Source organism: Oikopleura dioica, chromosome XSR (genome assembly GCF_907165135.1).
Source record: "Oikopleura dioica chromosome XSR, OKI2018_I68_1.0, whole genome shotgun sequence".
NCBI classification, from domain to species: Eukaryota; Metazoa; Chordata; class Appendicularia; order Copelata; family Oikopleuridae; genus Oikopleura; species Oikopleura dioica.
In genome coordinates this window covers 12,395,466-12,408,614 of record NC_137294.1, presented here as the reverse complement: position 1 = coordinate 12,408,614, position 13,149 = coordinate 12,395,466, and the positions used below count along the sequence as shown (strand labels likewise).

The following is a 13,149-nucleotide window of genomic DNA, read 5'->3' as shown; positions in this document are numbered from 1 at the left end:
TTGCAGCGTGTGATACGCGCCTTATCTGCCTCCTTTGAGCACCTCGACCCTTTTTCTGCGCCTTCACGAAAGCACCACCGCCCGACAGCTAATTAGACCTTCCTCGCCATCCGCTCATTTTCTAGTCTCCAGAAAAATAACCAAGTTCTTCCCGACCAGCAAAAAGCAGACCCTGAGATTAAGGTTTTTTACCGCGATGAGCGCAAAAACTACGAAGTTGGCCGAGGAGAGAAGGCGCTTTGCTGAAGAGAGGTTTGATATTAAAAGTTAGAAGAATGCAACTGACGGTTGTTTTGAATAGAGAACGAATGGAAAGAGAAAGAAACATGTACCGAAGCCGGAACAGATCGCCAGTGCAAGAACCGGTTCCTCGTGAATCCAGAGCGCCGCGAGACCCTTACAGCTCCAGTAACAGTTCGATTAGGAATGCATGATTTATTAATTCAACTCAGCTCAAACTTACTCGCGCTCGAACTCGACCCCACACCCAAATCCGTACGACAGACCTCCACGAGCGATGGTAGACTCGCGGGACCAGCGCCGCAACGAGTACTCCCGCAGCCAGTCTTCGTCAGTCTCCAGCTATCAGAGCAGCAGCGCTCCAGAATACCTCCCAGTTCCATCTTATCAATCGTAAGTCACATTCCAAAGGACGATAAAAATATATTTACTGAGAAATTACAAAAAAGCGTGTTTTGACCCTTCTTGTTTCAAGCTTTTCGAGTACTATCAGTGCTCAACTATGCTTCATAATATACCAATAGAAAGCTTAGAGCCTCTTCTAGGGGGATTTGAATTCAAGAAGAGAAATAACGGACCCGAAAAATTATTTTAATACCATTTAGATACTTTACTTTGACGGTGATTAAAGGGTACTTCCGGCTTCATTTGTTAGTTACACAATTTATTTTCTTCAGTTTTCCATTCGAATCCCCCTAGAATAGGCTACAAGCTTTCTTTTGATATATTATGAAGCATAGTTCAGCACTGATAGTACTCGAAAAGCTTGAAACAAGAAGGGTCAAAACGCGCTATTTTGTAATTTCTCAGGAAATATATTTTTATCGTTTAATGTTTTTATTACTATTTTTCATAGAGGCCCTGACAATGGATACGGAAAGCCCTCCTATTAGCCGACTTATGATACGAATCAGCTCAGTTTTTCCTTATCTGCTCACTAACTGTGCTTTTTTGAACCTTTACACTTCAATAAATAATCAAAACTACAAATTTAAATACAGTCGGAGTCAAGAATTCATCTTGAGCCAACTAATCTATGAAGAATAATTGCATTTTTTATTTTCATTCAATCATCTGAGATTCCCTGCCACTCATTTTTTCCTTTTTAGGAAATACAGAAAAACCCGCATCACCCCTGTTTTCATGTTTATTTATTTCGTTTTCCTAAACTTCCTTTTATGGAAGTTGCTTCGAAAATTTGCCATCTGCGCCATGCCGCGTTGAAAATTTTCAAGTGACCGGTAATTCATTCGCCTAGTTCTGACGTCTCAGGAATGCTTTTTAATTTTTTTTTAAATTATATTTATCAAAAAGAGTTTTGAAAAGCAATTAAAGAAATTGGCGATAATGCAGAGATTTCTATTGGCGTCATCTATTGTCGGCTTCACCTTTCCGGCTCAGGTAGGCTTTTATCAATATACTAAAATAAAAGGATAATTTAGATCCCAGAGAAATGCTGCGTATGTGCGGAGGTGAATGCCGCAATGATGGACCCCATCATCATCATCATTGATCTCCCAGGAGTCCTCCTCGCACTCGGAATATTGGTCTTCACAGCTGCCTTCACCCACTACCTGTACAATCACTTCAACACACGACACACCACCACGCAGTTTTCACCAACGCCAGAGTTCGTCCCTCGACGGCTTCCGTCGAAATTTACCTTCTCTGCCCCCAACCGACCCATCAACAACTCCAATAACTTCAACAACTTCAACAACCACGGAGGCCCAATCAAACCAATCATAAAAAAACGACAATTTTAATCTCTGTCTCTTTATCTATTTTCACTTTTTCTGTGCCTTTATGTTCACTTATTTAATAAAAAATGTTTTAATTAGTTTTTGATTAGTTTTTATTTAGGTTTTTTGACTCAGGTTTTCCACGCAGCTCAGATTTGCCGAGTCCAGTTTACAAATAAGTGAAATCCATTCAACGCCAATTATTTCTATTTTTTGGAAAACAAGGCGCAAGTTAACGAAGAAAAAAAAAGCGATTTAGAAATTGTCTCGTTGATGAAGATTGAATTGGCGCTGGAAAACAAAAGTCGAGAAGCGAGTTGTTGTTTCCCAAATAGGGACGTATATGCAGGAGGAAATTGATTTGATTGACGAGTCGGCGAGCTGTTTAGAAACTCAACCGAACACAGATCAGCCAGTTGCCAAAACCGCAATCCGAGGAGGCATTTTTTCGCCCCGCTCTAGAAATTGGCTTAACGAAACGCTACATTGACCTTTTTGCCACGCCACGTGAGTCAAATTTTCATTTTTATTCAGAAAAAAGTTGCCATTGATATTTTTTTAAAAATTCTTCTTAAAAACTGAGCTCGCTCAAAGTGAGCTGGCTCAAATTTCTTGCTTTTGAGCTGAGCCAGCTCAAATATCATTGAGATCTTTGATTAAAATGTTTGTTAAAAAATATATTCAACTTATGAAATTTTGGCTATCCGATGAACTACAGTAAATCAGTAGAGATCTACATTTAAACCTACTTTCGAAAGTTTTCAAAGTGACACCCTTATTTTTTGCATTAAAAAGAAGGATTAAAGCCGTCTTATGCCCCTTCTCTCTTCTATTAAAATTATTCTAGTGACACCCTTATTTAATTTCACGAAAAGATACTCTTTTAAATGTTAGTTCATATATACAGTAAATATACAGTACATATGAACTAACATTTAAAAGAGTTTCTTTTCGTAAAATAGAATAAGGGTGTCACTACGCTTATTTTAATCAAATCTTTCAGAGGAAAGAAATGCAGTTTTGATCCTTTTTTTAATACAAATATAAGGGTATCACAATGAAAACTTTCGGAGGTAGGTTTGAATGAAGATCTCTACTACAAAAATCAACAATGCTGAAAAATTTTGCATGATGGGCAATTGTTGGTGCATTTCTAACGCGTGAAATATTTGTGTTTCAACAAATGCGGCGCCAAGCTGCTTGATTCTTGTGCAAAAGAGAGTGGTAGAAAGCGATTAAGAAAGCTTAGAAGTCGGAGCTGGCTCCTTCTAGCTGCTAAGGGTAACACACAGGCTTCCAGTTTGTTTTGAGGTGACGGTGACCCGCAGCAGCGATTGCGGCAACGAGTTACGAGAGTGGGATTAAAGCAAACTGCAATTTTCACAAAAATCAACGTCCTCAGCTTGTTGCCAAAAGCGAGCTCAGCCTCTTTTTCTAATAATGATCTGTTTTGAGCTGGTTCGGTTTTTCGCGTATACTCCTCTCTCCAGAGCGTTTTTGAGCTCAAAACTCAGCTCAGCTCATTTTTAAAATGGTTATTTCGGCTAAATCTGAGCCAGCTCAGCTCAAATAGATAATTATTGAAAAGCCGCTTGCGGCTTCGAGCGAAGTAAGGAAAAAGCCGCGCTAAATCTTAGTTTCTGGAAGCCGCAGGTTGCTCAGGTATCTTGCTGAGCTAAGCTGGCTCAAATCGAGCCGAAATAAACATTTTGAAAATGAGCTGAGCTGAGTTTTGAGCTGGTTCAGTTGGATCAGAATTTCTAGGAAACACGAAAAATGAACTTTCAATTTTTTGGAAATTTTTTAGAAAAAGTGTTTCGAATTAGTCTTTTCCCAGGGATTGGGGCGACGGATGTAATCTGCTTGTCGTACAGTGGGTTGCGCAGGTAGTTGCCCCCTAAAGAGCGGGCGAAGGGTCAACCAATCCTGCAATCACTTTGAACAAGTCTAGAAAGGAACAATAGAAAAAGCGCGGGCGAAGGGGCAACCAAAGCGGCAATCGCAAAGGGGCAACTACCTGCGCAACCCACTGTAGCTGCTTTCCAGAAAACGTTTTCCTTCCTGCTCTAAACTCGTCAAAGTCTGACTCGTGTTAAGGTAAATGGAATCAACGTCCAAGGTGTCACTCGGACTTCTTTCTAACGCTCATGTTGCCCAAACCGGACGTGCCCAAACGTCCACTTTCCCACGTGTCCAATTTTTCTTTAAGCTTTTTCCTATTTTCTCACATGGAAGGAAAATTAATCAGGTTTAAAATTATGTCAAAAAATTTATGTAAAAAAATGTCAATACGCATCACATTGAATTCAAATTTCCTCAGCGATCTCTTTTCACTTTCATCCCACGACTAGAATCGAGAAGCGGCTTGCGGCTTCGAGTCAAAAGATAAAAAGCCGAGCGGCTTCTTTTAATTTCTTGAAGCCGCAAGCGGCTCTTCTCGATTTTATGAAAATTAATAAAGTTAACCCGTTGCCGAGCGGTAGGCGTAAATTTGCCTTCTACGCCAATGAGTGTGCCGTATTTCGAGCCTCGGGGCGTGTCGTAGCACCGAAACTGCTAAGCGCTCGGCAACGGGTTAAAATTTTTAACTTAAAAATTATGTTATTGAATATTTTCAAAGTGATTTTTCTCCTTTCTTCTTTCTCCTGTTTTTCAGGAAAAAACGGAAACACATGGTGAGAGTTTGTGCTTGTTAATTGCCGTGCGGATACGTAATGGGTGGTTTTGCTGGGGAGTTTACATCAGTTCTTCGCTTCCTGAGTCGGCGGCGTGTTCCATCGAGTAGGGCGGAAGCACCATCCCTCTGAAGCCCCAAAGCTTGACAACATACTCGAGCGACGTCGCCTTTTATCCCACGTGGGAAAAATTGCGCGCCGGCGAACTCGTCTCCTTTTTCCTGCAACATGAGAATTAGAAGCTGCTTCACGAAATTCCGAATATTCCAAGATTCCGACCAAGAAAATAGAAAAAACCAAAAGATCGAGAGCTTGGCCTAATCTCAGGAATCTGTACAGAAACCTGAGTCAGGGTCGTTGACTTTGCCTTGACTGAAGTCAACTTTTTTCTTCCGTTTTTTGTTTGAAAAATATGATCATTTATTTATTTTCTACAACTAAGACTCATAACAGTTGGACAGAATCAACTAAGGATGATAGTAAATGTTTGGCAAAGAAAATTTCTAGATAAAAATACATATTCGCGACTTGAGATTTCAGACTTATGGTCTTTCCAAATTCTAGTGATTATTTTTGCGAAAACCTGATTCAGGGGCCTGAAAACCGGACTGGGCAACCTGTGTAGAAAACCTGAGTCAGGGTCTAAGTCAGGGTCTGATCCATGGTTTGATAAGTGAAAGATCTTTAATGAAAATTACTTTTAAGGACCCCCGTCAGCTTTTTTCTTCAAAAAATGAAAATTTTTAAAAATGCCATATTTTTTGTTCTGAATGCGTCTTGAAGTTAGATTAAGTATAAAATCTTGATATAAGCAAGTTTTGACCAAGAAAACTCAAAAATTTTACCAAAAATTGCACATTTTCGTCATTTTTCGACGAAAAGTCCAATTTTCAAACGCGATTTTGAGGGTGTTAGAGTCGAGATAGACCCCCAAAAATGAAGCCTCAAAATCGTTTTTTGACACGTAGAATCCATTTCCATTTTTCGAAAAAAGCTGACGGGGGTCCTTAATTCTTTTTTAATTCTTCACGCGGCTATTTATTAAAGATCTTTCACTTATCAAACCATGGATCAGACCCTGACTCAGGTTTTCTACACAGGTCGCCGAATCCGGTTTTCAGGCCTCTGAATCAGGTTTTCGCAAAAACATTACTAGAATTTGGAAAGACCATAAGCCTGAAATATCAACTCGCGAACCTATATTTTTGTCTAGAAACTTTCTTTGTCAAACATTAACTATCATCCCCAGAGGATTCTTTCCAACTATTATGAATGATAGTGGTAGAAAATAAACTAATGATCATATTTCTCAAACAAAAACTAAAGAAAAAAATGTTGATTGAGGGAAAGTCCGGACAAAACGAAGGACTTTCAAGTGCTCGCTTGCAAATAATTGAAACAAGTGGATTAAGGGTCGACCCAGCAGAAACTCAGAGCTCGTCTTTGTTTCTAAAGCGAGAGTGTTAGAGATAATAAAATTAGTAGAAATATTGTTTGCTATTGCGAAATGAAGATTCTGGTCCAATCAAAAAGTAACCGAATCAGATGCCAAATAAATGGAAAATTTGTCCAAAAAGGTTTAACGGCAAGTTGCGATTGTCGATTTTAGAAAGCAGCGTGGAGGACAGAGAATGCGGTCAGCGTTATGGAGATTGCGATATGCAAGAGGGTCTCTTCTTCGTGAAAAAGCTTAAGGGACGACCACAACGCTCGGCAAAGAACCACAGGCCACATGGACAGGACAAACCGAACAAGCACGACGAATGTTACGGATCACGCGCACCTGCAAGTCGAAACACTCAGAGCTTTTTTGTCATTTAAGGGGAGAGGAAATAATCAAATTATCATCCGATTGCAACTTTCCAAATCTTTCATAGTGACACCCTTATTTAAGAAAAATCAAATCCAAGAAAATTTATTTTTTAGTAATAATTGACCAAAAATATGTTTATTTCTCGGGGTAAGGGTTAGGGTTATGGGCGGAGAAATCATCAACCACAATTTTCCTCAAGAATTAACGAAGTAATACCCTTAATCTGGGCTCGGCAACCTGTGTACAAAGCCTGAGTCAGGACCTGATAGAGCTTAAATATGCTTTTCAGGCCATGACTCAGGTTTTGCACACAGGTTGCCGAGCCCAGATTAAGGGTGTTACTTTGTTAATTTTTTAACAAAAATCTCGTTGATGATGTCTACCCCCTTAGCGATTGCCAATTGTCGCTTTTTTCAAAAAGAGAAAGTAGCTTAGCGGTTCTTTTGCGAATTTTTCATTTCCCTTTTGCCGCCGTGATCCAGTTTCCCAGTTGCTCGCGTCTTCTAAGGCCTGGCTCTAGAATCCGCGTCTTTCTAATCGGCTGAGGTGCTCTTGGGCGTTCTGTTTATCATTCTGAGTCTAACGTGACATTATCGGGTGGTTTTCACATTTCAACAATTTTTTCAACCTTTTTTTCTGGCGCTGGAATGTACCGCTCCCGCACCAGTTTATCTAAAAACGTGTTCGACATTTAAAATACGATTTCGATTTCGCTTTTTTCTTTCTTTTGCTTTTTGGAGTTGTCGATCTTAAACGCGGCTCAACACGGCTTTCTGTAAATTATTTGTTCAGAAAGAACAACCAGTCGATTGAAGAGTCGCTAGAAACAGCGAAAGTTCAAATAATTTTTTCGAAAAAATTAAAACTAAAATTCGAAAAAAGGTTGAAATTTTGGGGAGGTGTCTGGAACCGACAAAAAAAATTCGACAAATTTTGCGTGGAAATTTTCAACCAATCAGAAGCCTGGATTCGGCATATCGGCCAATCAGCAGCCGAGTAGCCGCCAACGCAAAATTTGTCGAAATTTTTTGTCGGTTCCAGACACCATTCCAAATTTTTCTTTCCAAATTTTAACATAGCGACACCCTTAATCGATTTCAGCGAAAATAAGCTCTTACCTCTGTCTTATTCTTTTTCTTATTTTGGTTTTAAAAATCGATAAGCCGCTTGCGGCTTCGAGCAAACAAATAAAAAGCCGCGCGTCGCGCGGCTCTAATTTTGAATGACTCGAAGCCGCAAGCGGCTTCTCGATTTTTAAAACCAAAATAAGAAAAAGAATAAGACAGAGGTTAGAGCTTATTTTCGCTGAAATCGATTAAGGGTGTTGCTGTGTTCATTTTTAGCGAATGCCCTAAAAGTACTCTAGAGCTCTTTAAAAGACCGTACACTGCGCCGGGCCGCGTGAGTTCTGGCAACTGGCGACGAACCCGGCGAACGAGCTTCTCGGTAATCGAAAAAGTAAGAAACAAAGCAAGAAAGCTAATTGGGAATAACAACACTCGAAAAAGGTAAACGACTGTGGGAAGTGTTTTGGAGAACGGAAGATCGTCACCCGCGGGTCACCTGCCGAGCTCAGGTCACGTTGATATCACTCAACTTTCTTTCTAAAGCTCGGCAATAGAAAGGAGCTACTTTTTTGTTTTGTTGATGATACTGCGAATATTTTTAAAGACGACTTTTTAGAAATTTCGGGCAAAGTTCGAAATTTACACAAAAACGAGAATTTCAAGCATTCATCTTATTTCATTTATTGGCAGCGACTAGAGATAACGACATGGTCAACTAGAGAATAATTCATCTTATTATTTTATGAAATTAAAAAATTGATGCCCTTATTTTTGTAGTCAAATCGACTGTTGATGCCCTAATTTAAGATTCATAAAAGGCGGATTTTTTCATTTTGATTTTTATTCCGAAAATTGGTTCAAAATTGCCATTTTTTGAAAAACGCCTCCTTCAAAATTAAATTAATACCATTCACCCCATAAATAGAAGGAAAGATGGAAGATTGCTGTTTATTAACGGAGAATTTTAGGAACCATAAGTTTGCGAAAGCCAAGATGAATAAATAATTTTCTAGAGAATTTTAGTTCGATCAGTTTATCTTATTTTCAGTTGTTTACAAATCAACTTCAGCTTGTAGATTTTAACTTCTCCAATCATCTCAAACAACTTTCTCTGACCTTCCTGGCTCGACAACCTGTGTAGAAAACCTGAGAAGGGTCTGAAAGATCAAAAATGAAAAGCCGCGTAGCTCAATCTATTTCTAAATTCTGGCGAAGTCACTTCGCGGCTTTTCTTTGAATATCTTTCAAACCCTGACTCAGGTTTTCTACACAGGTTTCCGAGCCCTGTGGCGTCATAAGCAAGTTTAACCCCTCGACACAATTGAAGCCAAAAATATGAAATTTCCGTAATTTCCCTTTTTCACGAAAACTTGGTAAAAATAATTTTCTGAAAGAAAAGTTCAAAATCTATAAATAATTGAAAATTAAAAAACGTGTGCTCGAGCGTGGGAGTCGGAATAAGAATCTCGTTTTAGAAAAGTTTCAAAATGCTCTTCCGCGACCCCGAAGGTGAATTGTTACATTCCCCCAACGGGCCAGCAGGTACCGCCCTTAATTATGACAAAATCGGGCGATGCTAATTCTTTTTGCAGTTCGCGACGATGACCAAACCGACAAGCGGGCGTTTCTTTTCTTCAAAAGCAAGAGCATGATCATTTTGCCCGAAAAGATTCAAGAAGAGCCAGGACAGCCGGAAAAACACATCAGAATCAAAGAAAAGGGTTTTCTATTTGGAAATTTAGGACTCAGGTTGAAATTTCTCAGGTTCTGGGCTCGGCAACCTGTGTAGAAAACCTGAGTCAGGGTCTTAAAATTTGAAAGTGAAAAGCCGCGTAGCGGCTTTTTTTTTAAACGAAGCCGCAAGGCGGCTTCACCAGAATTTGATATTGAGTAATAAGTTATAATTTATAATAGTTATTATTAATTAATTAAAAATAATTATTAGTAATTATTTAATTTATTAATAATTTTTATTATAACTTTTAATTTATAAGTTATAAGTAAATTATATTTACAATAATAATAATTATTATTAATTAATTAAAAATAATTATTAGTAATTATTTAATTTATTAATAATTTTTATTATAACTTTTAATTTATAAGTTATAAGTAAATTATATTTACAATAATAATAATTATTATTAAAAATTAATTAATTAATATTAATTTATTAATAATTATTAAAGGTTGTAATTCAAGAAAAATAAATTCTGGTTTTCAGGTTTTCAGGCGTAGCGGCTTTTCATTTAAAAACTTTAAGGCCCTGACTCAGGTTTTCTACACAGGTTGCTATGCATTAGATATGAACTTACTTTTTAATAATTCGCCGAAATCATTGCATAACCCGAAAGTGGGTTAATTTATCAGTTTTATCTTCTTGTTTTCAATTCGTCTATTTGGTAAAGTCTAAAAACTCTTCTCGAGAAAGCGAAAACATCATTTATGAATACGAAAGCGCTGAATCGAAGTCGGAAACGCGAGAAATACGAGTTAGTGGTTAAATTAAATCAAGCGAGAGCCTAACTGGCGGCGCAGATTATGATTACCAAAATAGGAACACAGAGGGGCCAAATCCGAAAACGAAATCGCGCAAACGCCGAAAATCAAAAATCAATCCCGCCGGAAATGCAAAATAAAGAAAAGAAACGGGCCTCTTTCTTCTTTTTTCCTGCGACTTCTATTCTTTGAAAAAGACCCAAGATCAGAAAATAGAAACGAAAGATGACCAAGAAAAAGGGATGAGCCAGTTCAAAAATCTCAAAACCAGGTTTTTGCGCTAAAGAAGAATCTTCAAAGAATTAAATCAGAAAAGAAAATCGGTAATTTTTGTTCTTATTTCTGGATTAATGGGGAACCATCAACTGGGCCCTCCTGAGAGAACTTTGCTAAAAAGCCGCATGCGGCTTCGACAGGACTTAAAATTGATAGAGATGGCAATTCAGGCTTTGCGGCTTTTTGTAGGATATTTTCAAGCTGGGCTCGGCAATCCGTGTAGAAAACCTGAGTCAGGTTCTGAAGAGCTAAAATGAAAAGCCGCGTAGCGCCTTTTAAACGAAGCCGCGAAGCGGCTTTGCTAATACTACTATTAGAATATATCAAAATTCTGGCGAAGCCGGGTTGCGGCTTCGATTTTAAAAGCCGCTGCGCGGTTTTTCGTTTTAGCTATTCAGAACCTGACTCAGGTTTTCTACACAGATTGCCGAGCCCAGATTGAACTAGTATACAAAATTTTAGCAAAAGAAGAAAAAAGAGGTTTGTTTATTATTTTTGAACACTCCCAAATTTTCTGCTGCAGAAGATGCAGGAGTCCACGTGAGCGTGGCGATAAACGGAATCGTCGCCACCTTCGACCTCAAAGCAGCTCAATTCGTGCGGCAACTACAGCGGCTTGTGGCGGATTTCGCCAGGAGAAAGAACATTTGGCACGGTACAACTTAAATTATAATTTGCACGAACAAGAAACAACCAATTCAGACGGAGAAGTTGAGCTCTTTTGCGGAGAAAAAAGCTTCAGCCGAGCGAGGAAATAGCGAAAATCGCCAATGAACAAATCCGGGCAAAATATATCCCACCACCAAATTAGGAATCGGGCCAAGAAAAATTAACATAATCACACCCTTAATTTTCCTGCTAAAAATAATTCTGAGGGCCAAAAATCTCTGTCATTGAAAGTTGAATTGAAAAGCCGCTTGCGGCTTCGAGCAAAAATAAAGGAAGAGCCGCGCTTTTTCGCGGCTTCAATAGTTTATTTGGCTCAAAGCCGCACGCGGCTTTTCGATTCGACTTTATTTACAGAAATTTTTGGCTTTCAAAATTATTATTTACAGAAAAATCAAAAATTAAGGGTGTCACTGTGTTAAAATAATCGAGAAAAATGCTTGACCCAAAAAGTACGTGTTGGAATTTTCGCTTCTTTTCCGTCTCGAATTTTTAGCGACTGGTCTCGCTTGGGCGACATTCGCTTCTGCATTCCTCTGGATCTCCGCCGCCTTCAAAAAATGAGCGCTCTCGAATATCTCAGGTACAAAAGACAACGCTGAATAGATACACATCTCAAAACAGTACACATGCGCATGTCGTTTTCTTTAGAACTTCTTTTTTGACGCGAAAAATGTGGAGAGAACATGGGAGCACACGTTGACCAGTTTTATCGAGGTGGCTGAGCTTGAGCGAGCTTTGAGCGGTGAGCGAGCGGAGCGATAATTTCGTGTCGAAAAGCAAAGTCAAGAAGCCGCTTGCGGCTTCGAGCCAGCGATAAAAAGCCGCGCGAAGCGCGGCTATAATATCCGTTCCTCGAAGCTGCAAGCGGCTTCTCGACTTTTCTTTTCGACACGAAATTATCGCTCCGCTTGCTCACCGCTCAAAGCTCGCTCAGAGCCAAGAATAGAGAATGCCGGTTGTTATTTTTTCGGATTCAGGAGTTTTTCTCCTCTTTCGTTTGGGTTTATCGTTGTCGTATGTAACCCTCTTCTTGAGCCATTGAGCGCGTCCGGCCGCGAAGGTTTCGTTATTCCGTTTTAGCGTTTATCAGATTTTGCTGCAGCGCTTCTAAACGCCCCTTCTCAAGTCACTTAATTACTTTCACTTTTTCTTCAGGGAACAAGTACACATCCGTCCTGCAGGAAAACGAAGCCAAACGAACAAAAAAGAGATTTCTTCAAAGATTTCTCCAAATAACGCTTCGAAGCCAAGTCCCTTTTCAAAGGAAAATTTCAAAAATTCTCTTCTGGCGAGGATTCGATTTCGCAGCGCGGAATTCAAGAAGCCTTTCGCGAGATCTTCCACGATTTGTGTTCAGGAAGCCTGGCCAAAGGTTTTTGATGGGTTTTGGTTTGTTTTCGAAATCTGAGTTTTAGAAAAGTTCTAAATCAAATCTGCGCCTCTTTTTTCTTCTTGCGGATTTGCACATTTTGGGCAAAATAATCAAATTTAATTTGGCAATAGTTTTGGGCGCTGCTTTACTTCCACCTGCTTCCGTTTTATCTCGCTCTTATCTCGCTAGTAAAAATCATTTCTTTTCTTGACTAGTAAAAACTATTCTTTATATTAATTTCTAATTGCGGTTCTGGAGCGACAAAAATCCGATTTCGACAGCAAATCACGTGTTTTCCTCATTTGAAAAAAAAAATTCCGACAAATTTTGCTCTTTTTTTTCTGCCAATAAAAAGGGCGTATTTGCTAAGGTAGCCAATCAGAAGCTAATCAGCCGTTCACGCAAAATTTGTCGCATTTTTGTCGCTTATTTACAATAGTTTGGGGAGCGACAGAAAATGCGACAAAATTTTGCGTGAGCGGCTGATCAGCTTCTAATTGGCTGTTTTACCAAATACGCGCTTCTTATTGGCAGAAAATATAAAAACAAAATTGTCGTATTTTTCGGAAAATGCAGGGGTTTTCATGGAGCGACAATTTCTGAGCGACATAGTCCTAAATAAATCTTCAGCCAATCTAAAGCCTGTATTTTGCCTGCCGCCCAATCAGCGGTCAGTCCTTTTTGTGAAATATTTTCACCAAGAAATTGTCGCTCCGTGCCACCTCCCTAAAAATGCCCGAAGGTCGACAAAATTCAGTGTCGCAATTTTGTCGTCGCTTCTCGGTGGTCTCCTTTA

The 13,149-nt window shown here is 39.2% G+C and overlaps 1 protein-coding gene across 1 annotated transcript in view; it reads left to right on the top strand.

Annotated features, from left to right (window-relative positions):
- The first annotated feature begins 1,528 nt into the window (after positions 1 to 1,528).
- LOC145709755 (uncharacterized) overlaps positions 1,529 to 13,149 on the top strand; it is a 51,259-nt gene continuing 39,638 nt past the window's right edge. The window contains exons 1-2 of the mRNA XM_081787457.1: positions 1,529 to 1,641; positions 1,683 to 2,070. Coding sequence (XP_081643583.1) covers positions 1,588 to 1,641; positions 1,683 to 2,006 — 378 coding nt within the window. The 5' untranslated portion in view covers positions 1,529 to 1,587 and the 3' untranslated portion in view covers positions 2,007 to 2,070. The remainder of the gene's footprint in view (positions 1,642 to 1,682; positions 2,071 to 13,149) is intronic.